The 26,345-nt window shown below is 48.5% G+C and overlaps 1 protein-coding gene and 1 long non-coding RNA gene across 3 annotated transcripts in view; one reads left to right on the forward strand and one right to left on the reverse strand.

Annotated features, from left to right (window-relative positions):
* CACNG3 (calcium voltage-gated channel auxiliary subunit gamma 3) overlaps window positions 1-18,495 on the forward strand; it is an 85,831-nt gene extending 67,336 nt beyond the window's left edge. Inside the window, exons 2-4 of the mRNA XM_029949507.1 lie at window positions 6,847-6,930; window positions 11,668-11,808; window positions 17,407-18,495. Of these exons, the coding sequence (XP_029805367.1) occupies window positions 6,847-6,930; window positions 11,668-11,808; window positions 17,407-17,918 (737 nt within the window). The 3' untranslated portion in view covers window positions 17,919-18,495. The remainder of the gene's footprint in view (window positions 1-6,846; window positions 6,931-11,667; window positions 11,809-17,406) is intronic.
* On the reverse strand, window positions 509-24,262 carry LOC115299961. 2 transcript variants are annotated; one of them, XR_003912444.1, is made up of 4 exons: window positions 24,143-24,262; window positions 23,799-23,856; window positions 21,013-21,139; window positions 509-666 (listed from the first exon to the last, which is right to left on the reverse strand). It is a non-coding gene; the product is annotated as an uncharacterized LOC115299961 (long non-coding RNA). The 2 variants fall into 2 exon arrangements; XR_003912445.1 differs by lacking the exon at window positions 509-666 and adding an exon at window positions 5,137-5,257.
* Window positions 24,263-26,345: the final 2,083 nt, after the last annotated feature.

Here is a 26,345-nt window from a genome sequence, read left to right on the forward strand (position 1 = left end):
CACAGCAGGTAGATGTGGAGGATGCTTGCTGAAAGACCACCTCACCTGGGGGTTCTGCCGATGCTGGAGGAGAGCCATCCAGCAGATGCCTCCCCCCACTCAGGGTCTCCCCTCAGGACTGCAAACTCGAGAAGGTCTGTCCACCCTGTGTCCAGTATTTCTGGACTTGAGGCCAAAAATGCTTGAGTGGAGCTGTCTTAAGATGACCCAGAAAAGCTCCATCTGGCTCCTGCCCAAACTTGGCACAGCAGGAGGTCTAGGCTTGTTCTTGCTAAAGTTTGACCTGGGAAATCGGCCACAAGAGGCCCTCTTGGCCACTCACCCCCCACCGGCTCCCTTCTGTTTTTCAAACTAACAAAGCTCATTCCCACCTCAGAACCCATGCCTCTGCCTGTAAAACTCTCTCTGTGATCTTCATATAACTCGCTCCTTCTCTTTATGCAGGTCAGAGCCCAAACACACACACACACACACCCCCGCCACCACCACGCTGCCCCAAATTGCTCACCGTCTGCTCCACCCATGCCTAGTCACCCTGACATCATCCTGTTCTGTCTCCTTCAAAGCACAGGGGTCTTGTTCATCGATATAGTGTGTAGACTCTCTCCCCAGTGAGAATGTGAGTCCTGAGGACCAGAATCTTCTTCCTTGGCCACTAGTGAGTTCCTGGGAAGGGAAGGACAAAGTCTGAACCAACCAATCTTCACAGCCCAGATGTCAGACCTGCCCTATCCCAGGTTCCCAGCCCCTTGCCGCCACTCACCCGAACCACTGGATCTGTCTCCCAGACCAGCTGCTGCTGATGCCCGCGACACCCTCAGTTACTCTGAGTTCCCACATGAGTTCTCCTCTCCCTCTGGACAGCCTCACGCTATGGCACTCTGCCTGGGGCAGCACGCCTCCCTTACTCTGACGAACTTTTCATTACCGAGATCTGAAGATCTCAGCATAGACACGATTTCACTCAACGTTCAGCCAGCAGAAATCACTCTACTAAGCTATCAGGTGACAGAATTTGGGGGGATAAGGGAGATGCTTTCATTTTGAGTTTTAGGCCTTTCTAAGTATAGTGTCTGAATTTTCCAACTATAAATACCTCTATTTTTTTCCTAAGTTTATTCACTTATTTTTGAGAGAGAGCGAGCACCGGTCAGGGAGAGACAGAGAGAGAGGGAGGGAGAGAGAAACCCAAGCAGGCTCCACACTGTCAGCACAGAACCCCATGTGAGGCTCGATCTCACAAACCATGAGATTATGAGCTAAGCTGAAATCCAGTCAGACACTCAACTGACTGAGCCACCCAGGTGCACCTGTATACCTCTGTTCTTTTCCTTTAACAGGGATTATCTGAGCAGGAATAATGGACGGCTTCTTACATTCCTTATAATATTTCTCTGCATTGACAAATATTCTCATCAATGTTACTCTTTAAATGTCAGTGCCACAATGACTTAATTATTACTCCTTTCTTATGTGGTTTAAAATCTTAGCAGAAGCCACCTGACTGAGCTCTTTCATTCATACTAATATTTTGTCCAGCAAATTGCCCTGAGCTTTCCAAGTAGACTATTTTCTCACCTGGAAAAAAAATGATAATTTTGTCCTATTTTTCTCTATTGCTTGTTACTCTCAATTCTGCTTTATTTCTTCTCGCACTAGAACTTGTAGAAGCATGGTAAATAACAGAAGCGATGGTGGGCGTTCTTACCTCATTTTTTATTTTAATGGGAAGATTTCTAGGGTCTGACCTTTAAGAAGGCTTGTTGGTTGAACAGAAGTCCCCTTCCTCTTATGAAAGATGTGTTTTTCCATTGGCTGAGCCAGAGATGAACCACTGGCACATTCTTTTCCACGCGGGATGAGGCTTGTTTTCACCCGAAAGCCAGTCTCTGCAACTGATTCACTTTAACACACCAGGAAATCTGCCCTGGCTCTGACTTCCATTCCAGACCTCTTCCCAGGGTCCTGCGGTCTGTGGGTTTTCACAGCTCTCACACCTCCCCTACCCTGCGCTCCATTGCCTCTCCCCTGTAACCACGGGATCTGCACCCAGAGCAGCCACCACTGATCCTCCTTCCAGTTTACCGCATTCCTGCTTTCTGCTTCTCTCTGCCCCAGGGCCTTGGCTTAAACTGTGCTGTAACAGTGCTCGTCCTTGCATCCTGACCTCATCCTTGCAGGGAGTATGCTTTCAACATCTCTCTTGGTTCCAGCCTCTGCAGTCTGTGGGAAAGTCCAACCCCAACCTGTTTTTCTTAGATTTACTGATAGGGGGAAATACTCCTGAGAAAATGTAAGTGAGAAGAACAGCATGATCTCAATTTTATAAAACCATTTGTGTGTGAAAGCATGGGGGGGGAGTCTGGAAGGAAATATACAGAAATGCTAAATAGTGGTTATTTCAGGGAGCTGGCAATATGCTTCTTGCATGAATGGCCAAGTTCACTTTTTGATGACTCGTGATGCCAGCAGCTTCCTTTTCAGTGTGGAGTCTTCCTCGGGGAAATTCTTGATTCCCTTTCATTTTAGATTGCTTTTTTAAATCTCATCCTGGCACCAATGTGTCTCTTCTGGTCCTAAAATACCTACCAAAACCAATGGTAGTAATAGCTACAATTTATTGAGCTCTTACTATGTGCCAAGAGCTGTACTAAGCGGTTTACGTCATCACCCGATTAAAAGAGAATGTGCTCAGAATACCAGTCAACGCTCTGACTGTGGCTATAGCCTGCATTAATTCCCACGACATTATTATGACTACCATCATCCTGCAGAAGAAGAAACTGAGGCTGGGAGAGGTAATGTGCCACAGGCACCTCAAGGGCCATGAAGCCTGGGGGAGAGTCTGGTCAGCTGGAACGCTGGCGCTAGGTCTCCAGGGAACTGCAGGCACCCCGCTGCAGGGGACTGCTTTCCTGTGGAAATGTGGGACAGAGCTCCCCGTTTTTTAAGAAAAGCTGCAAATGAGGCTTTTATGTGACATATCCTGCATCTTAAATTGCAGCAACATATTGAATTCTTTTTAGAAAATACATCAAAATAGGCATTAAAATACTGCAGGTAAAAAAATAAAACAAACCAAGCAAAAACACCAAACAGAACATTCCGTGACCCAGATTTGCCCCAGGCGTTATCTCCTGTTGAAGAACCAGCTCGGATTATGTCCTCCAAGAGTCCCCAGAAGGCCCACACTCCTCTCTTTGTGCTACCTCGCAGGACAGGGACCCTTAGACCACAGATCGGCAAAATCTTCCCCAGCCAGATAGTGAATATTTTTGGCATTGCTGTTTCTGCCATGGACCCTGGGCTCTGCCATTATAGCGTAGAAGCCATAAACAAACAGGCACGGCCGTGCTGCAACACAATCTTATTTACAGACTCTGAAATTTAAATTCCATACAGTTTTTTGCATGTCATGAAACAATATTCTTTGGGCTGGTTTTTTTTTTTTTTCCTAGCCATCTAAATATGCAGAAACCATTCTTAGCTCCTGGGTTGTGCAAGAACAGGGGGCGGACTGTGTTAGACCCTAAATCCGGAAGACTGTTCCTCTGGGAGCTTCCGGTGTTTGCTGGCTCTAAGCTCCAGTTTCCAGGTGTGAGTTGCCTTGGGGAAGGCCCGTTTCACAAGCAGGTGCAGTGTGTGCACAGCTTCTTATTCCCACCTGCATCCGACGGGTCTGTCTCGGTAACACTCCCATTTCATCTTCATCTGAAACCTCTCTTCCTCTGAAAGCCTTTGTGGGGTATGTCTAACAACTGACAGCAGGTGGTCCCACAACCACCACCTTTGCCCCGCTCAGTGCCGCCCCCCACCGTGGATTATGGGAAAAAATATGGTGGATGGAGAAAACAACTCAGTGCACTGGTCCAGTGCGTTGCCACATTCTGTGACTACAGATAGACGACAAAACTAACATAAAGCCCCTAGCTCAGATGTCACTGGTGGCTCTCAGTGTGTGGAAGAGAGGGCTGTTATCAACAGTGGTTAGAGACTTTGGCTTTGGAGCCCCCCGCCGGGGGGGGGGGGGCTCCATGGGTTGAGTGTCCCCATTGCTGGTTTCAGCTCAGGTCATGATCTCATGGTTCGTGGGTTCAAGCCCCGCATCGGGCTCTGTGCTGACACCTCAGAGCCTGGAGCCTGCTTCAGATTCTGTGTCTCTGTCTCTCCGCCCCTCCCTGACTCATGCACAGGCTCATTCTCTGTCTGTCTGTCTGTCTCTCTCTCTCTGTGTCTCTCTCTCTTTCTCTCTCTGTCTCTCTCAAAAAGAAATAAACATTAAAATTTAAGAATAAAAAACCCTGGCTTTGGAGTCAGGCAGACTTCGATTCAAGCGTGCCACTTACGACAATGCCACTTATGCCTGTGTCCCTGGACGAAATCGTTCACTTCACTAAACCTTAGTTTTCTCATCTGTAAAAAGGGACCATAATACCAGGTACCTCATAAGGCAGTTTTGAGAGCTAAAGAGGATAAAACATGGAAAAGAGTTAGGTTGGCCCCCGCTACAGGACATGGGCTCAGCGTGTGTGACTTGCTATGACTTATTATTCAGCTATCTGGAAGGGAATGGGGTTTAAAAACTAACAGGAATATGTGAATGGAACTCTAAAATCTAAACCAAAAAAAGGAGTGCCTGGGTGGCTCAGTTGGTTAACCATCCAACTCTTGATTTCGGATCAGGTCATGATCTCATGTCGTGAACCCGTGGTCCTGAGTTCGAGCTCCGTGTCAGGCTCTGTGCTGAATGTGGAGCCTCTCTCTCTCTCTCTCTCTCTCTCTCCCTCCCTCTGCCCTTCTCCCACATTTACTCTTTTACTCTCTAAAATAAAAATTAAAGAAAAATTTTTCTAAGTCTGAACAAGAAAAAAATGAAGACTTTTTCTTTTATTTATTATTTTTTTTTTTATAAGCTTGGAGTTTGGTAATTTTTTTTAATGTTTTATTTATTTTTGATACAGACAGAGAGCATGAGAGGGGGAGGGGCAGAGAGAGAAGGAGACACAGAACCGGAAGCAGGCTCCAGGCCCTGAGCTAGCTGTCAGCACAGAGCCTGACACGGGGCTCGAACCCACAAACGTGAGATCTGACCTGAGCCAAAGTCAGAGGCTTAATCAACTGAGCCACCCAGGCGCCCCAGACTTTTTCTTTTAATACCAGGGAAGAAGCTATGACTTTGTGCTTCTTCCAAGAATTTCCTTGAGTCTGCACGTCTTCTCTCCAGGACCCCCTCCTCGGTTCTGAGTCCACTTTGTGCCTGGTGAACAGAGAATCAGAACTAAGGGGATGTTCTACATACCGCGTCATATTTATTGGGAAATGCCTCTGGCTTGGAGCCTGCTTGTAGCAGGAGTTAAGTGCATGGCACTCATTATTACAAGATAATAATTGACATAATAATAATCGCTACCATTTATAGCCTAATGGTGAAAACCACAGGCTTGAAGCTTGGATTCAAATATCGATTCTTCTCCTCTCCCACTGTGACACCTCAGTCTCTTCTGTGATCTGAGTTGCCTCATCATCAAATGTCAGGATTAATAGCGCCTCCCTCCCAGGGAGGCAGACAAGAGTAAATGGGAGAAGGGATGTAAGGTTTCAGCTCTGCGCTTGGCCCGTTGGGAGCATTTAATAAATACTAGATAGTATGATGATATGCCTGGAGTTGTGCAAAAAGTATCTCTGCTTCATATAGTTTTATTGAATCCTTGCAGTAACTGTGCTGAAATGTAAGGCCAGAATATAAGGTGTGGTCCCGAATCTTGTCTGCTCGCCACAACACCACCCCGCCTCTCCCCTCCATGCCACGTTCCCAGCCTGGGATGAGAACTGTGACACATAAGGTCATGCTGCATTTTGGTGAAGAGTTCAGAAACTGCTGTCGTTTGTAAGAACTGGCACAGGATGAAACGCCTCAGAGATCGGTTAACTGGCTAGTTAACAAACACCCACAATGTCTACCAAACACCCAACATGATTTTAGTCGAACTGATATCAGGGGCCCCTGGGGGACACAGGCGGTTAAGCGTCCAACTCTTCATTTCCGCTCAGGTGGTGATCTCAGGGGTTCGTGAGGTCGGGCTCTGCACTGACAGCACGGCGCCTGCTTGGGATTCTCTCTCCTTTTCTCTCTCTCTTTCTTTGGCTCCTACCCCACTCTCTTTCTCTCTCAAACAAATAAATAAGCATTTATTTGGAAGAGAACAAAGAAAGTAAACACTGACAGTTTCTGCAAGAGACACCTGTGCATTGTGTGTCTCCCGAAAGTGTGGGCCACACGGCCGAGCCCAGCAGGCTGTGACCCCCCGGTAAGGGAAGGGGTGAGGGGACAGTCCTGTGTCAGATATGAGCAGGATCAAGGGCGGTGGGACAACTGGGAGTCAGCAGACCATGACTGGAACGCTGGCCCCTGTATTTACCGTACCGAGTTCAGGCAGAATTCTTACGCTCAGTTTCCTCATCAGCAAAATAGAAAGTTAATACACACAAACTCCATTTCCTTCTCCTTTTTCCCCTCACTGATGGGGGGGGGATAGATAAAGCAAGATAGTCCTCATGATGAATGATTGTGGTTCATATCTATTTGTCCTTCTCAGTAGATCTCAACATGGTGCAAAATCTAGGAAGCAAAGAAGTTAAGTCTTCTGCTGCTGCTGCTGCTGCTTTTTTTTTCTCCCCTCCTCTACTGGTCTCTCTTTTGTGTCGGAGGACAGATGCTGACAGGCCAACAATATGCACAGCCAGCAACAACTACAGCAGGATCTTCACCAGAGGGGTGGGGACCCAGGCTCACCCCAGGGGCTCTGGCTCCTTCCCCCCGGCTCAGGCCCACATTTGTTTCCACAGGGGCTTTCCGAGGAGTGTGCAAGAAAATCGATCACTTCCCTGAAGATGCTGACTATGAACAGGACACAGCAGAGTACCTCCTGCGTAAGTTTCCACTCCTGGGGTCTCCTTGGGGGCGGGGGGAGGGGGGGCGGCTCTGCAGTCACCCAAATGCCCCATAGTCTCCTCAATGTCTGCCCCTGAAAATGGATACTCCAAAGGAGCTTCTGGGGACCTTTGCTACTAGACAGAGATACTCAAGTGATTCTGATATCTAAGTCTCTTTAATGTCAATGAACTAGAAATAGAAAGGGAAAAAGTAGGTGAGTCAAAAATGAAAGGTTCCTTTTAGTCTGCTTAGGAGAAAGTGGAAGGAATTTTCTTCAACTAGAACACAAGTTTTCACCTTCCCGAGAGAGTTGAGCTGAGGTGCTAATGGGTGAGGTGCTAATGGGTGAGGTGTTAATGGGCACAGTCCTAAGGGGCAAGCCCTGGGAGAATAAATGCAAATCCAAGTTCACCTCTCTGCAGTGTCAGTCCTATTGGGGCAGGGCCAGTATCTCCCCGGGGTTGTCCCAAGGCGGGTAACCTGGATCTGACATGGGACTGTCACAAAGGCAGCACGTGAGAGGCAGCAGAGCATGGTAGCTTTAGTGTGAGGTTTCCGCGTTCTGGTTCACCTGGACTTTTACCCTCGTCTGACTCCCTAGTGGCTGGATTAAACCTGGATCAAACTGCTTAACCTTTCCATCTCTCCATGTCTGACCAGATGATAATGTCATTTATGTGACAGGCTCAGGAAATTTAAATAAGCTCATGCACATCACCCTCGGTCCAGGGCTCAACATGGAATCATGAAGCAATGTGGGCTAGCTCTTTTCTGTGGTACGAGACAAGCAATAGAAAAGTCCAGCTGCAACTATGAGCCTGACATTGATCTAGGCACAGAGAGACCTTGGGATTTAAATCTAAATGTAACTTCTTCAATAAAAATGTGTGTCAAGTTCACACAAAGGGGAATTTCAAAGGCATTGACTCAATCTACTGTTAGGGACTGCTAAATGTAAGGTTTTTTTTTTTAATGGCTATTATAAATAAAAACATCAAGAGAGGCACCTGGGTGGCTCAGTTGGTTAAGTGTCCAACTTCTCCTCACGGCATGATCTCGAGGTTTGTGAGTTCAATCCTGGAGTAGAGCTCTCTACTGTCAGCGCAGAGCCTGCTTCAGATTCTCAGATTCTCGGTCTCCCTCTCTCTGACCCTTCCCTGCTTGCACACACATTCCCTCTCTCTCTCTCTCTCTCTCTCTCTCTCTCTCTCTCTCTCTCTCTCAAAAATAAACTTTAAAAATAAAACAAAATAATAAAAACTTCCATAAATTGTCCTATTCAGATTATGTTTGTAACTCATAGCTCAAAAATGGTGTTTAAATCACAACCAGGTTAGTTCCGCTCACACCTGTTAGTCGGCAGATGGACTGTGTGTCATATATGAGCCTTGAACCACATCACAATGTAAGTGGTGGTGGGGTCAATTAAGAAATAGTTGTTTTTAAGCTGATTTTTAAAACGTAAACATACCATTTCTCTTTCTGCAGTCCTTATGCATCGAGTAGGATTTATCCAAACGCCTACTAGACTTTCTACCAGCAGTAGAAACAGTTGGCATGGGAAATGCAGGCCACATTTGTACATGAACCTCCTCAGAAGAAGGCTTTAACGCTATCTCCAGTGGGATTTTACTAAGTACCCATTGGTTTTCTTTCTTTTTCTTTCCTGCTTTCATGAAACATTGTAATGTTTGCCCTGCTGGAAGTGAAACACAGCTATAACCTCTATTTCACAACCTGCAAAACTGATTTAAGTTCTTCCCAGAAGTGGATTGCTTTTCCGACAGAACATTTTGCTCCCCTCTAAGAAGGTGAGGGTCCTCACGCCCATCCCGCGGTCCACTGTGCTTCACCATGAGCCACAGAACCAGGCTAAGGTTAAGGAGAAGCCTTTATGAGCACACAAACGTCCCGTTGTCCCACCACACAGAGCCAGGGTCACGTTGCTGCAGGGGTCTCTGACCTTGACTTACCCCTAGTTTGGGGAGGAGGGACTGTAGAGGAAAGAAGTAAGGGAGGAGGAAGACAGTAAAACCTTTGTGTTCTGAAGCCACCACGTGTCCACTGGGCTAAATGGAAGCAGAGTAGATCACATGGACTTGGTGACCATGGCCGCTGTCCTGAGGCAGACACTTGCAACCCTGTATCACATTTGTGGGGCGGCGAGTCTGGCCACCAGCTGGCTGCCACGTGCTCACTGCAGCCACCTTTCAAAGCTGCACTTTTATAACCAACACAATTTAATAGCTTCAAATGATCCGATTGTTTCCTTTGTGCATGCTCGTGATTTCATCACACTTTGAAATTTTTAAAGAAAGTTTAAACCCCTCTTTTAATCAATTAAACGCATCACATTGAATATTCGAGCAATCCTACCCAGACACAATGCCAATGAATGTTTTAAAGGTTTGTTCACAAGTTTCACTTGAAACCTTTGGAGACAGATCAACCCCTAATATTTGTGGGGTCCCGGGCTGAGGGTCCAAATGGGAGCCCATAAGTCATACATATCAATACTGAAAAGTTATGAATGAGCTGTGCCCACAGCCAGGCTCATGTGCCCACCAGGACTCCAGAGACCCCTCCCCAGGGATCCCCTCGAGCTGGGGGCTAAAGAAAATGGGGGCTCAGCCTCTCCCAGAACCTCACCATGGAAGCAGAGTGTTGGGAGGGACGCTGTTATGGAGCCCTGGGTCTGCCCAGACCCCAGTGCTGGGTATTTGGGTAGCAGTCTTTAAGCAAAAGCAAGCACTCTTTCATTTCCTCCTCATTAAGAGAACCTCACACCTGTGTGCCCTCACACCCTCACCCTCCCAGGCAACCCCATTGGCTAAATCAGCTACCAAATTGTCAGAAAACTTTTTCCATGAGATTAAGTTGTAGAAAGAGTTTGGCAGTTGGCAGGTAAGCACCTCCTTGCAGTAGCTAATAGAAAGAGCAGGAGTTGGCTCACCATGAATAGGGGGCTTGAAAGCCTTGAACCTTCAACTTTGAACTTCCCAAGGCCAAAGGTGAACACACACCCCTCCTGCCATGACCACCCCCCACCACCGCTGCTGCACCTGCACCCTGGCATTTTGGATGCCACCCTGGGCTCAGCAGCAGAGCATCGACATGGGCACAGTTCTCAGCTCCTCTGTCTTGCACCTCGCACTGCCAATTCTGACGGCTTCACCCTAGGATCACATCCTGGGGGGCCCGGGGGGCTCAGACAGTTAGCATTTGACTCTTGGTTTCCACTCAGGTCATGATCTCGGGGTTTGTGAGTTCAAGATCCACATCTGGCCTCGTGCTGATAGCTTGGGGCCTGCTTGGGATTCTTTCTCTCCCTTTCTCTGTCTGCCCCTCCTCTGCTTGCTCACTCTCGAAAGAAAGAAAGAAAGAAAGAAAGAAAGAAAGAAAGAAAGAAAGAAAGAAAGAAAGAAAGAAAGAAAACAAATAAATAAATCCCACAACTTCTCACTATCTCCAGCCTACCACCCAGTCCCAGCCACCATCAGCTCAAGTCTGGCTTCCAGGGCCCTTGCACAAGAGACCACGGTGTTCACTGCTCTCCGGTCACCATCCTGAAATTCTTAACAATTTTGGAACAAGAGGCCTTGCATTTTCATGTTGCACTGGGGCCTGCAAATGACATAGCCATGCCTGCCTGTCAATTCAACTGTCTTGTAAGCCCCATAAGGCCTGGACCCTAGCTCTTTTGTACACCGGTGAATGGAATTTATTCAACTGGTATATTCTGATCTGGACATACTAGGAATTGCTCTTATACTAGCTGGGTAAATATTGGAACCCCTACCAGAGGACCCCTCCCCAAGCACCTTAGGGCCTCTCCATGATCCAGCAGCTGAAGCACTAACACAGCGGCTTCTGTAAGCCCCTCCAGCCCCTCAACCAGCTCCCACTTTGAAGGGCAGCACCTGTGCCCTTGTGGTTGCCACACATTTCCACTGGTGGCACCCCCGGGACCCCGCACAGTGCCTGGCATTTAGTGGGAACACAATAACATTGTCAAGTGTATAAATAAGCTCATTTGTTCATTCCGTGATTAAGTGGGTATTGCCAGACCCAGTACGGTGCAATGGGGAAAGAGTCTGCATTTTGGTGAGCAGAGTGTGATCTGAGGGAGAATGGATGCAGAGCCGGCTGCAGAATTGGCCGGGTCCAGTGCAAAGAGAGATCCCAGCTCCCCATTCAAAACACAGGTGGAAAAGCTTTTTCTCTTTTTTCCTGTTCTCTCTCTCTCTCTCTCTCTCTCTCTCTCTCTCTCTCGACCTGACACAGTGTCTTTTATTTGCTACTTAATGTCATACTACCCCTAAGGGCCTGGGGCTTGTGCCTAACCGGATGCTTCCTCTGTCCATGCCCAGCCCCCATCAGGACCGAAGGGTGACAGTGGTCACTGGCTGGGGCAGGAGAATGGGCAGCTAAGGTCCCATCCCAAGGAGAAGGGGGAGTGGGGAGATAAAGAGATGATGAGTTAAGGCTCCAAGCCCCCAAGTGCATGCTCTGTGGGCCCATCAGACTTCACTTACAAAACACAATTCAAAGATAAAATGATTAGGAATCCAGGACAGTGACTGGAGAGCAGTAGCACCAAGGACAGAGCCCTGAGCGCTGGGACTGGTCTCACCCCCATGTTCGAAGCAGGCTCTGTCCTGCGCAGGGGCCTGGGGTGGGTGGAGACCGCGGCTGACGGACGCAGGTGGAACGCTGTCCCCTTCTCTCCGCAGGAGCCGTGAGGGCCTCCAGCGTCTTCCCCATCCTCAGCGTCACGCTGCTCTTCTTCGGCGGGCTCTGCGTGGCGGCCAGCGAGTTCCACCGAAGCAGACACAACGTCATCCTCAGCGCGGGCATCTTTTTCGTCTCTGCAGGTGAGCGTCTGGCCCCGGCCCTGAGAGCCTCACGGATACCAACCCCACACCAGGGCTGTGAGAACAGAGCAGTGCTATTTAAGGGTTCTGTCCAGGGAAGGAGCAAGAAAAGACTCCACTTGGGGGATGAATGAAGAGCCAGGGGCGCCTGGGTGGCTCAGTCAATTGAGCATCCGACTTTTGACTTCTGCTCTGGTCATGCTCGCAGGGTGGTGGGATGGAGCCCCCCATCAGGCTCTGCACTGAGCATGGAGCCTGCTTCGGAGTCTCTCTCCCCCTCCCTCTGCCCCTCTCCTATGCTCTCCCTTTCTCTCTCTCTCTCTCTCTCTCTCTCTCTCTCTCTCTGTCTCTTTAAAACAAAAACAAAAACAAAAACAGAACGAAGAGCCAAAGACTTTACTTAGAAACAGAGATGCTGACATGCTAGGGTGGCATCATAGAAAAGCAGGAGATCACGGTGCCCGGGTCAGCTCACAGGGAGAGAGGGGCCGATTAGTAAGAGAGCCTATGTACAGTGACCCTTGAACGACATGGGTTTGAACTGTGCAGGTCCACTTAGAAGCAGGTTTTTCAATAAATGCATATAGTAGTGTAAATGCATTTTTTCTTCCCTATGATTTTCTTAATAACATTTTTCTTTTCTCTCGCTTACTTTATTGTAAGAATACAGTATAGAATTTATATAACAAACAAACTATGAGTTCGTTGACTGTGTTATCAGTGAGGCATCCCATCAACAGGAGGCAGTTAGTAGTTAAGTTTAGGGAAAATCAAAAGTTAAGCACAGATTTTTGACTGTGTGGAGGGTCAGCACCCCTAACTCCCTTGTTGTGCAAGAATCGACTGTCTGGGTTTGCTCATACAGTGGGGGGCCCGTGGGGGGCGTGTAATGTGTGACTTGAGGGACTGGTTCAGTGTGTTTTAATGGGGTCCACATGCCTGTTCACATTTGGGCATGTTCACATGTGTCTCTGACCCTTTGAGGCATGTCACAGCCTTCCAGGGGCTCAAATCTTCACGTTGTTCAAAGCATCTCTGGGAGGAAGGTAAAAAGCCAGCAGCCCCAGATGCTCTCTGGGGAGGCCTCGTAACCGACAGCTGGCCTGTCCAGAAGGGGGCAAGAAGGAGGGGTCGGCTCAGGAAGGGGTCCTGTGCTCTGCCTCCTCTCTCCTCCCTCCATTTCCATCCCTCCTCCATGCACCTCATCTTCCTCTCTTACCGCTGAGTTTCCACCCCTCCTTCCACATCTTCCCACCCCACCCCTCAATCAGTGTCCTCGGGATGAACCCTTTAGAAAAGCTTAGAACAGGTGGGGCAGGGGAGAAGGGGACTCTGCTCTGGTGGTGGCCTTCCAACTTGGCCCAGTGACGGCAGACTATTGAGTACAATGGAACAGTAGAGACGAATACAAAATTGTGGATAAGAGGGTGATTTCCTTCTGGAAATCCCAGCTCTACCTGGTGAACCTTGAGAAACTTCCGGACTCTCCATACCCTGGTTTCCTCGACTATACAATGGGAAGTTATAATAGTATCCATGTCACAGTGTTGTTGGGAAAAGGCTGACCATAAAAAGCACAATGTTATTTTCTTAAGTTTATTATTTTAGTCATCTCTACACCTAACGTGGGACTCGAACTCATAACTCCGAGATCGAGAGTCACATGCTCTTCCGACTGAGCCAGCCAGGTGCTCCCCAATATTATTTTCTAGTATGGCAAAAGCAGCAGCAACCAAAGTCTAAAGCCCAGCACCCTATCCCCCTCTAAGACCTGGCCTCCACTTCTTCCCCACTGTTCACCCTGGGAAACAGGGAAATGGGGAAGTTGAGCTGCACCAACTTCAGCAACAGACCAGAGAGAAAGCTGCCATCTAGCCACAAGGACAGGCTCAGCCCAAAGGCAGCCATGGCCCTTGACCGTACTCTGTGTGGACTGATGGTAGCAACTGGCAAACTTGGGAATTCGTGTAGCTTTGAGGCACTTTCTAGTCATCAGTGGCCTGTTCAGGCCCCCTGAGCTCTGACGGACCAAGCTGATAATGCATTGTGCTGACATTCGGGTTTCCCAGACAGGAGAAGATCATTATTTTGTCCCCCAAGGGGATTGTCAGGAAAGAGTGTGTTGCCAGCAACTTCTTTCTCATGAGGGGTATTGTGAGAAATGGCAGGTGGATAGAACACATGGGAACTGGGACATGAGGGGCAGTGGTGAAAGCCCTGAGGAGAAGCCAGAAGCTTGGGGTCCATTCCCAGACACCCCCCATCTCCCGAAGGAATACAAAATGCCTGTAAAATGAAAGTGTCAGGAGACTGGGGCTCTCTAAGGCTCTTTTTTGCTCAGCTCTTCTAAGGATCTGCAGTTTCAGGCAAGAAGTCAACAACCTTTAATTGAGCACCTACTTCGGGGCGGGCCCTGTGCATAATGCTGAGGAGGAAGGGCTCTGAAGCCAGGCTGCATGGTGCAAATCTACTGCTTCCCAACTGTATAACCATGGACAAATCCCTTAACCTCTCTGTGACTTAGTTTCCTTATCTAAAAAGTGGGGGTAATGATGACCCCACTTCTTGAAGCTGTTAAGAGGCTGAAATGGGTTGGTATCTATAAGGTGCCTAGGATTGCACCTAGCACACAGTAACTGCTTGCTACTTAGTAGCTGCTGTGTATACATTGTCCCATTTAATTCTCCGAGCACCTCAATGCGCTTTCTCATTCAGTAAACACTCTTGGCTATGGCCAGGCTCTGGGCTAGGAGATGGGGCCAAAGCAATGAACTAAGCCGGCCTAGATCTGCCCTCAAAATGTGGACAGTCTAGTGGTTGAGAGAAAGTGATTGCCCACCTACGTCTTGTTCTTCCTAAAATTTGTTACTGAAATCTAAATCTGCTGTGACCAAGAGACAGTCCTGGGTTCAAACCCCACCTCTACTATTTCATATCATTGTCAATGTGGGAAGTTACAGATCTTCTCTGTGCCTCAGTTTCATCATCTGTAAAAGAGGGTTAGGGGCACCTGGCTGGCTTAGTTGGAAGACTGTGTGACTCTTGACCTCAGGGTTGTGAGTTCAAGCCCCACACTGGATGTAGAGATTCCCAAAAAATAAATAAACTTTAAAAGAGGATTAATTTTTTTTAATTTTCTTAAAAAATTTTTTTAATGTTTATTTATTCTTTGAAAGACAGAGATAGAGCATGAGTGGGGAAGGGGTTGAAAGAGAAAGAGACACGGAATCTGAAGTAGGCTCCAGGCCTGAGCTGTCAGCACAGAGCCCGACACAGGGCTCTAACTCATTGACTGTGAGATCATGACCTATGCCAAAGCTGGATGCTTAACCAACTGAGCCACCCAGGTGTCCCGATTTTTTTTGAATTTTATAAGTTTATTTATTTTTTTTGAGAAAGAGAGAGAACGAGCACAAGTGAGGGAGGGACAGACAGAAGGAGAGACAGAATCCCAAGTGGGCTCTGTGGCCATCAGCTCAGAGCCTGATGCAGGGCTTGACCTCACAAACGGTGAGATCATGACCCAAACTGAGACCAAGAGTCAGATGCTTAACCAGCTGCATCACTGAGACTCCCCAAGGGATACTTTTTTTTTTTTTAAGCAGGTCTGTTATAATAACTGAGGTGGTGCATGTTAAACTTTGCACAGGGCCTGGCACATGGCTAGCACCCTATAATTTAACGGCAAGTCACTTGGCTTCCTGCCTCCTTTAATCTGACCTGACATACATATCTTTCTCTGAACTTCTCCCCTCCCTCTCCCCCAAAAAGGCTTCCTTTAGGGGCTTCCCAAACTTTGCCACCAAAATTTCCCTGCTGGCAGAGGAGAAAGAAAACATGGCCCTGGGGACTCATGGGGCATCACTAGAAGCTGCCTTCAGTGAGCTGAAATGTCTTTGAAGTCTGTCTCCCATTTACAGTTAAAAATTCATGTGAATTCTGCTCTCTCCTCCTTATTATATCCATGTTCATTTTAATATAAAAGAATGTGTCTTCCCCACTAATCTTCAAGCCGAACTGACAGTCCAGAAAGGGGAGGGGTTTTCATCCTGTGGTTTCCTGCAGCCTGACTCGGGGCTGTTCGTGTCAACCCCCATGTTTAGAAATAGCTCAGTGATTAGAACTCGCTGCCTACCTGCTGGATGCCTGCGTAGGATCGTGCCTGCAAGCGGAGACGGGGCAGAAGCAGACCCCCCTGCCTGCCTTCCAGAAGCAAGTCTTAGATGGAGAATGGCCAGGGATCATATTCAAATATTAACTCCCCTCAATGCATGTGCACCAGCAGGTCCGAACAGCCCTGGAGCAGAGTGTCGTGGCCCCCGCCATGCCCAGTGTTAACCCTTTAGTTTATGGAATACTGGGGACCCACAAGAAGAGTATGGGGCAGTGAAGGACCAGAGAGGGAGCACAGGAGGCCACCGGATTTGGTTATTCGCCAGCTGAGCTAGGAGGTGTAACTCCTAGTCTCCACTTAGCTCCACCCTAGACTTGGAGGCAAGGAGATGGCAGCCACCACACCAACTTCCCTGAGTCAAAAAGAAAGAAGAGACCAAAGAGACATTCAACCTCTGGAACAATAATGTGAGGAAGGTGGTCAGAGATCATCACAGCCCCTGGGTCCTCAGGTTCTATTGTTTCTTCCTACCACTCCCTGGAGAATCGGTTCATGTCTCAGTGACTATTTCCAGTGCTACTCCAATGGCACTTAGGGACACTAAGTCTGCGGGCCTTGTCTACTAAGGACAACGGCTTCACGGTCCCCAATTCCTGATGCTCAACCAACAGCTAACTGAAAGCATTATCTTCACTTGTGCAGATAAAAGGACTTAGTAAGCTACCGTCCCTTCCCCTCTGGGTTCACTAGTTCCCCAAACGTCAGGTGCAGACCCATCGATGTCCACCAGACAGCTGCACTCAGACTCTCAATAAACACGTCCAACTCAGTGCCTTCCAATCCTTCCTCTTCTCTAAACCTGCCCTCTCTGCTGCCTCTCATTTGAGCTCAAAATGCCGCCTCATCACCCAAGCGAACACCCTAGCAGGTCATTCTCGATTCCTTCTCTCACATCACATAGTCTTTCATCTCCTGACTCAACCCTATTCAGTGTCACCTTGTCTTCAAACCCCAAGGGTGCACCTGTTCTGCCTCCCTTTGCTCCTGAACCATTTCCCATGAGTCTCTGGTAGAGCCCTCCCTGTATTTTGCTCTAATTGCAGTTACATGTCAGTCTCTCCTACTCACGGTGAGGAACTCAGGGGCGGGTACCTGCATCTCCTTCATCCTGCCATCCTCATGACTTAGTACCAAAGATCGGGTTTTGATGGGATGAGTGGCTTGTAGGGGAAAATACACACATTCCGAGCTCGCCGGTGCTTACTGTAGGAATAGGGTGTATTCTGTAGCTGAACGCAAGCCACCTGGGACCGAGCAGCAGAATTCCTCATTTCCCAAGAGGCAGACCATGTGAGACATGCTCAGTGGTGGGATTTCCCGGCCATAATTCCATTCTCCCTTCTCTCTGTTACCTCCACATTTTCTATAAATACTTCAAGGCTCAACATGTATAAAAGATGTGTGTTTCTTTTTCCTTCTTCTAGGGTTAAGCAACATCATCGGGATCATAGTTTATATATCAGCCAATGCCGGAGACCCCGGGCAACGTGACTCCAAAAAAAGCTACTCATACGGCTGGTCCTTTTATTTCGGGGCCTTCTCTTTCATCATCGCAGAAATCGTGGGCGTAGTTGCCGTGCACATCTATATAGAAAAACATCAGCAGTTACGTGCCAAATCCCACTCGGAGCTCCTGAAGAAATCCACCTTTGCTCGCCTTCCGCCCTACAGGTATAGATTCCGGAGGCGTTCAAGTTCTCGCTCTACGGAGCCCAGATCCCGAGACCTGTCCCCCATCAGCAAAGGCTTCCACACCATCCCTTCCACTGACATCTCCATGTTCACCCTCTCCCGGGACCCCTCCAAGATCACCATGGGGACCCTTCTCAACTCCGACCGGGACCATGCTTTTCTACAGTTCCACAATTCCACACCCAAAGAGTTCAAGGAGTCGCTGCATAATAATCCGGCCAACAGGCGCACCACGCCCGTCTGAGCTGACCTCTGGCCTCTGGCCTCCGCCCCAGCACAGCCTCCGGGACGGCGTCCAGAGGTGGCTCTGAGGTTGCATGGTATGGTCCTCGTGATGGTATTACTTTTTACAAAGAATGAAACCAAATGGACTCAGCCCGCTCCCAAACTTGGCCCCTGGCCCTCCGGGTCCTAACACCCTCCCCCAACTCCCAACCATCCCCTTTCCAGACCTCCCCCACTTTTCAAGCCAATCCCATGATGTCATTTCTCTCTCTGTGTATCTGTGCCAGATGTTTTCCTCTCTTCCTTCTTTACTGGAAGGACCTCCACATTCTTCCCTCCTTGGAAGAGGACTTTACTCAAAGTCACGGGTGGTGGCCTGGGGGGGAGGGGGATCCCCGAGTCCCCAGGCGCGTGCACTTGTCCCCATTACCCGCTCACACAAATCCTCAGGACGCCGACTGCCCAGGTGGCCCTGAGGGAGGCATTCACCTTTACGTGTTAGAAAAACATGACCAGAAATCAAAGATGTCAGAGCCCCGAAGCAGCTAATGTAATAAGCACTCATGTTATTAAAGGTTTTGCCTTGTTGTAACCAACCAAGCTGGGGCATTCTGTTTCTTCTGGCTACTTCTCGCACCAACTCGCTGCCTGCCCTGGGACTGGCTCACCTCTGTGTGGGAAGCTGAATTTTTCTCACCACACGCTAACCACCAAGAAGGCTCCTGGCCACCCCGTCACCCCTTGAGACTGGCAAGGTGCTCCCCACCAATGTCAGAGGAGTCGTCGTGTCCCTCATCCAAAGGCCTGGAGGCTAGCTGGGGAGAGACAAGTGTTCAAACATCTGGCTCTGGTACTCAGGAGCTCTGGTACCTGGGACAAGTCCACCTAACCCTGAAGCCTCAGTCCCCTCATCTATAGAATGGAACATGGTAGGGTGCTCTCCTCCACAGAGTTGCGAGGCTCAAACAAAATGTCAGGTGTAACATGATTAGCACACTGTAAATAATCAATATAGAGATTTTTAATTTTTGGATGCATTCTAAGCAGAATGGGCATTAGCTGAGTCAGCATGTGCCCCTCTAACAAAACTCCATAGACAGTGTGGCTTAAACAATAGACATATACCGCTCATCCTTCAGGAGGCTGGGAAGTCCCAGATCAAGGTGCAGCAGATTTGGTTCTTGGCTGGGGGTGGGGGGGAGGGGCGTCCCGATTGGGTGGAGGCCCGGGGCAAGGGCCCAGCAAGGATTCACCCAAAGCAGAACAAAAGAGAGAATTTACTGAACACCCTGCAGAGGGAGCAGAGGCAGGACAGCACAGGACAGGTTGTCCTGCACCAGGAGGTGGAGACGGCCGCCAGGTCGCAGGGCAGAGCAAGGGAGGACAATGGAGGAGGGGGACAATGGAATTCCCCCCACTTTTTTTTTTTGGCAGTCTTAGGTCAGTTGTAAGCAGCCCATCAGTCAGTCGCTTAGGGCCTGTGGTTTAATGAGCCTCTTTGTATCCAGCCAGGTGGTCACATGGGCCCTTTTCTCCTGTCAAGTGTCCATGGCTCAAGCCTGTTGCCTAAGAGCAGCCTGTACAGTGAGGGCTTTCCTTCTGGCTTGCAAATGGCCCCTCCTCACTGAGTCTTCCCAGGGTGGAGGAGGGCAGGGCTCTCTCTGACTCTCTCTCTCTCTCTCTTCTTCTTATGTAGCCACTAATCCCAGCACGGGGCCCACCCTCATGGCCTCATCCAGCCCTAATTACCTCCCAAAGGCCCCATCTGCAAATACCATCACGACGAGGGGCAGGCCTTCAACATATGAATTTGGGGGTTGAGTGGGACCCAGTCCAGTCCCGAGCAAGCTCTACTGCAGGAAGACAGAAGCCAAATAGGAGCTGTCCTATATCGGCAGGGGGAGGGCGGAGGGCTCTGAGGGCCCTGGGGAAGGACATTTGAATATATTGAAGATTTGATACCAAAAAGCACTGCCATCACTGACTTCCTGGAGTGCTTTGGCACACGCTGGACGCTCACCCTTCCCGAGAGCGGTCCCACCTAGGCTGCGGTTACTGCAGAGCTCACACTTACCCAACGCTGCCACGTGCCTGGCTGTGCTCCAGCACTATACACATACTTCGTTATTTAATCCTTCCAGTAACACCCCCGTTTTCTCCAAGGAGGAAACTGAGGCAAGACAGGTTACATGACTTGCCCAGACTTCATCATCGCTAGGGGACTGAAGCCTCAGGGAGTGAAGCACTCATCTATGCCCACACGGTGCATTTGTAGAGCGCAGACTCCCAACGATTCATTTTGTTTAACACTTAAGAATCACCACATGCAGGGGCGCCTGGGTGGCTCAGTCCGTAAAGTCCAACTTCAGTTCAAGTCATAATCTCACAGTTCGTGAGTTTGAGCCCCGCATCGGGCTCTGTACTGACAGTTCAGAGCCTGCTTTGGATTCCATGTCTCCCTCTTTCTCTCTTGAAAATAAATAAACATTTTAGAAAGTTTTTTTAAAGAGTCATTGCATGCAAATTACAGTCACATATACCAAATTATCTCATTGAATCCTTAAAACAACCCGGTGCACAGTAGGAATTACCATCCTCATGTTGGCAAGTGAGGGAACAGAGAGGCTCGAAGAGTGAAAGTGTGTTAGGCGCTAATGAACGAAGCTGACACTGATAATCAACCTCTGCTCCCTAACGTGAGTGACCACCTCATCTCCCAGCATTTCCTGAACCTGTCAACCGAGCGCTACCCTCGCCAAGCTTTTCACACGCACAGACTACATCGACAATTACCTGTCAAACGTTTTGCTTTAGATTGACTCGTTTTGCTTCAAGAAACAGATTTGATAGTGAACTTTATGTCACTACTTTAAAAGGAAAAGTGGAATTGTTTGCTATAAGGAAATGGCACCTGGGAAAATAGGCACAATAAAAACAAAACCATCAAGCCGTCCTCTAGCAGCTGCCTGTTCTAAGCTCATGGCTGCTGCCTGATCTTTGAAAGAAGGATGTAACCAAAGTGTTAGAAAGATGTTAAAGACACTTTCTCACCAGAGAAGACGCTTCCCTCAGCTTAATCAGAAAGATGAAAGGTGCACGGGGAAAAGTGGTACCTGTCTCATGATGGGATCGATGCCTTCTGACACTGCACATGTGAGTTAGGTCCCGTGGTCTCATCCCGGCTTCCGGCACCCTTGGAGAGGGAAGGAGCTCAGAGATGGAGCCAGTTGGTGACAACTCCTGTGGAGCAGAACAAGCCTCAGCCTGGAGCCCTGGGAACTAGGACTTTGTCAAAAACAGAGCATCTAGGGAGATGGGGACAGAGAGAAAGGTCCCAGGGGTGTCATTAGCCGGACATCTGCTCTGGAGACCAAGTACAGAGTACAGGTACAAAGGCCAGAGAGCAGGAAGAGAGAAGTAGGCACCTGGTCCCTGGAGGGACCCCCTGCCCACCTTTCCCACATCCGGAACCATCTAGATCTGCTCCCTGCAAGGTTTTGGCATGTGCAGCCTCAGAGCCCTAGCTGCCTTGCATCAAATAAGTATTAACATTACCACTCACAGTTTGCAGCCAGAGTCCTGGCCAACCCCACGAGGAGTATTCATGGTCCCTGGCCCTTGATCTTGGGGTTGTGAGGTCAAGCCCCATGTTGGGTGTAGAGCTTACTTAAAAAATAATAATAATCTTTGGTCTGCAAGGAACACCTAATTCTAATTCACATTCCTTGTCTTCCTTAGAGCATCAAGGCTACCTGTCATAGCAAACAAACCCCAAAATCTCGGGAGCTTAACCCAACAAACTTTAACTTCCTGCTCACACAAAACCCACTGGAGATTTCCTAGCTGAGCTGCACTCCTGGGTGGCTCTGCTCCAGGCTGTCACTCAGGAAACCTAGTTGCTTCATATTATAGCTATACCATCCTGTGGCTGCAGGGTCGTCCTGATGTTTCTGCCTGGGTAGATGGAGCGAAGGGGGTTCAGGGGCTGGGTGAGGAGGTAAAGAATTGTACACCTGAACTCAACCACCCGGACCTGAAATAACCCACTCATGTCACATCCCATTAGTGAGAACAAGTCACATGGTCCCATTTAGACCCCAGGGGAGGGGATGCTGAAAATGCCATCCATGTCTAGAGAGTTTCTTCTGTCAGGGTGCAAGAACGCCCTGTCCCCTTCGAGGTCCTTCTAGCCAGACTGAGAAATCAAACTGCATGAGACAGATTATCAGGAGAAAATCAAATTTAATAGCATACGGATGTGGTGTCCACACAGACATGGAAATTCCAAAGACCATCAGGCAAAATTAAGGTATACGCATCATTCTGAACTAGGGAGAGAGGGGTGGGGTCCGGTACTTCAAAGGGAAGACATGTGATTCACAAGGGGATGAAAAAGAGTGTGTGTTTGGTCAGTGTTTGCTGGCTCAGCAGGACATAGAGGACATTGACTGAACAGGCCTTGTTGGGTCCCTCCCCATCCACCACACCTTAGCTTCTATCATAATGTTTGATTACCTACGGTCATAGCCCTCTTTCTGGAGCAGTTTCTCTATCTAAATTCTTTTTTAGGCAGTTGTGGGGGAGGTAAAGAGCTTTTCCTGAACCTTTTGGTTTCCGATGGCTTTTTAATTCAAAATAGTCTTCATTCCAAAGTGGCGCATCCTGGGGTGGGCTGCCTCTACACATCCGGTAATAACTCAAAGTAATGTAAGGTATGCATGAATCTCTGTCACACGACTTAGGTAAGAAACATGCATCCTTTGTAAAACATAATCCCCAGATAAAGGGGCCCCAAGGCTAGTTAATTCAGCATCTTAAAGATAAATCCAAGGACCCAAAGTCTTGTCATCTTTCCATACTTTCATCCATAGCCCAGTATCCATCATATCCAAATACAACACCCAGCAGGAGGAGAGCCGACTCTTTCCTGTGTATCATTAGGAGGCAAGAGACCTTTCCTAGAAACATTCCATTAGACTTCCCCCTTCTCTCTGGCCCCAATGGGGTCACACGAATGAGGTCACATGTCTGTCTATGCCTAAACCCACCACCAATAAGGGAATGGCATTACCATGAGGGACCAGGACCAGTGGTTTCAGCCCTAGATGTACAGCAGCAGCATCTGGAGGAAATTTAAAAAAAAAAAAAAAAACAAATGTCTAGGCCCCACCGCAAAGACTCACATTTGATTGGTGTGAAGTGAGCCTGACCCTCAGAAGTCATCAGCTGATAGTTTAAGGACAAAAGTCCATTTACATTCTTGTGTACTTGATCCATTGGGTGTTCCTAAAAACTGGGAACTTTAAGGGGCGCCTGGGTGGCTCAGTCGGTTAAGTGTCTGGCTCGGGTCAGGTCATGATCTCACGGTTCATGGGTTCGAGCCCCGAGTTGGGCTCTGTGTTGACAGCTCAGAGCCTGGAGCCTGCTTCGGATTCTGTGTCTCCCTCTCTTTCTGACCCTGCCCTGCTAGTGCTGTCTCTCTCTGTCTCTCAAAAATAAAAAAAAATTTAAAAAAATAAAATAAAAACTGGGAACTGAAAATGATAAAACCAATGGAGCAAAAGGTTAGCAACTGTCGAATCTGGGTATAGATGCCTGGGTGGCTCAGTCAGTTGAGCGTCTGACTTGATTTCTGCTCAGGTCATGATCTCACAGTTTATGAGTTTGAGACCCACATCGGGCCCTGCACTGACAGTGCAGAGCCTGCTTGGGATTCTCTATCTCTCTCTCCCTCTGCCCTCCCCTGCTCATGCTGTCTCTTTCTCTCTCTCAAGATAAATAAGTGAACTTAAAAAAAGAAAAAAGGAACCTCTTTATACCAATCTTGGATTTTTTTCTATAGATTTGACATTATTTCAAAATTAAAAGTTACCAAAAAGGGGGTAGAGTCAGAACTTACCCAGAAAAGCCAGTCTCTTTAGCTTCTTCAGAAAATCAGAAAACCTGGGTCTGTATTCCTGCAGAAAATGAAAAGCAAGCCTGAGTAGTAGCGCCCAGACCTCTGATGGAGCCCCTCGGGGCAAGACCCTAAGCATCATACATTGTTGCCTTGAGCTCAGGTAAGGCTGAGAATCAGGCTTGGGAATCACTTCCTGAAGACCTTTCCTTATGTATGTTTTTTCCTCTCCCCTGTTCCATCCTTTTCCAACCTCTAAGTATAGCTTGGATTATTTTTTGCCAAACGCGGCACCTTGCACTTGCCCACACTGAAGCTCATCCTTGGCAATTCCTCTGCCCACTCACACAGCCTGGTGAGATCTTCCTGCAGCTTCTCACCAGTGGCTTGGCATTTCACTACCTGGCACAGCTAAGTGTCACCAGGGAATGCGGGGCCCACACCCCTTACTCCTCCAGATCGGTTAGGCAAATGTCAAATAAGACTAGTCCCAGCATTGACACCCCACTGTTTTCGATTAATTAATTAACTAACTCATGACAACCTGACCGTGTCTCTGGTTGCGGGCAAAGGAAGCCAACTGTGGTTAACTTAAGCAACAGAAGAATTTCAAGAGGAAATTCAGGGCTTTGCTCCAGCAGTGCTGCCGACATTTGGGCTGGAGAGCTTTGGGGGGTTGGGGAGAGATCGCCGAGCGCATAGGATGTTTAGCGGCATCCCTGGCTTCTACCCACCAGATGCCAGTAGCGCAAAGCCCCTTCCCCCCACCTGCCAAGTTGTGACAGCCAAAAATGTCTCCAGACATCGCCGAATGTCTGGGGTGGGGGGAGAGGAAGTAAAAGTCACTCCTGAAAGGAAAGCTGAAGCATCAAGTTTTAGGAAAGAAATGACAATCTGAGTCATTCTAGGGTTCTAACCAGCCAGGACCAATAGATGGTTGAGTTTGAATCCCGGGTCCTAGCTGTGTGACCTTGGACGAGGTACTTAATCACCCTGTGCCTCAGTTTCTTCTTCTGCAGAATGAGATAATCAGAAGAGGTTGGGTTACACAGTGGAAACAAACAGCCCCAAGGTATCAGTTTTGGGTATCAGCCCCAAGGTATCACACATGTTTTGGTGTCATCCCGCCTCTGCTTTCATCGCCCAGGGTGGGACCCAAGCTCATAGAGGCTCCATTACCTGGATATTGCTGGTCAAAGTGACAGATGAAAAGAAAGAGAGGTGATTAGCGCACTCTTAAATGTGCCTACCTGGAAGTGATACACATCATCCCTGCTCACAATTCATTACTGGTGACACTTAGCTGTGCCACATAGGCACGTGGCTCTATTGAATTTAAAGGGAATAGCAGAGTGAAAATCTACCATGTCCCTGGAGAAAGAAAAGGAAATACAGATTGATAAGCAGCACTAATGTTGAGCACAGGTAATAATAATACTGACTTTTTAAATGTGCTGGGAAGGGAAAATGATGAACACATACAAAGTTCTTAGAACAGTGCCTGATACCTGCTAACCACTGAGTCAATACTGGCTTCTCATCCCCTAGTAATTCAGCAAGAGTTTATTGAGCACAGTGGTGGGCAGTTTTATGTGAATAACCTAGTTATTCCATCCAACACTAGTCAGGTGTTGCTGTGGAAAAATTGTGTAGTGTGATTAACATCTACGATCATTTGACTTTAAGTGAAAGGGCTTCTTCTCAAGAATCTGGGTGGGCCTGGTGCCATCAGTTGAAGGGTCTTAAGAGCAGAACTGAGGCTTCCCTAAAGAAGAAACTCCACCCCTGCACAGTAGCATCAGTCCATGCTCTTCCTTAATGGCCTGCCCTCCAGATTTCAGATTTGTCCAGCCCTCCCCACACTCATATCAGCCAATTCCTTGCAATAAATTTCTTGATAGCTTTAACCGTAACATCCTCTTCCCTCCCTGCCTCTTCTCCCACCTCCTACTGCCTGTGATAAAACTAATAAATCCTGGGTTTTATTCCCCACTTCTGGGGTTGACTCATCCCTGGTTTCTGACCCGTTGGGGCTGACCCCCAGCCTCCCTGATAGAGCTTCCTAGCTTGACTCATGAGTCTCCATGGTCCTCATTCTTTTCCCTCCCCTGCTACTGCTCATCTCTGCAAGTCTGGCAGCTCCTTCCTTTGTTGAGTGTCCTGAGGGCTAATGGGCTTGGAAGAGCAGAAATGTTAAGCTACATGACCTTGACCTCCTTGCACAAGGAGGTCTAACCCCACTTTCCTCTCTTTAAAACCCGTTCAAGGGGCGCCTGGGTGGCTCAGTCGGTTAAGCCTCGGGCTTCGGCTCAGGTCAGATCTCACGTTCGTGGGTCCGAGCCCCGCGTCAGGCTCTGTGCTGACCTCTAGCTCAGAGCCTGGAGCCTGCTTCCAATTCTGTGTCTCCCACTCTCTCTGCCCCTCCCCCTCTCATGCTCTGTCTCTCTCTGTATCAAAAATAAATAAAACATTAAAAAAAATTTAAAACCCGTTCAAGCCCCTTCTCTGTGATTTTATAGGCAAGTTGCACTCTATAGTGCCACTGGGGAA

This window comes from Suricata suricatta, chromosome 8 (genome assembly GCF_006229205.1).
Source record: "Suricata suricatta isolate VVHF042 chromosome 8, meerkat_22Aug2017_6uvM2_HiC, whole genome shotgun sequence".
In the NCBI taxonomy this organism is placed as follows: domain Eukaryota; kingdom Metazoa; phylum Chordata; class Mammalia; order Carnivora; family Herpestidae; genus Suricata; species Suricata suricatta.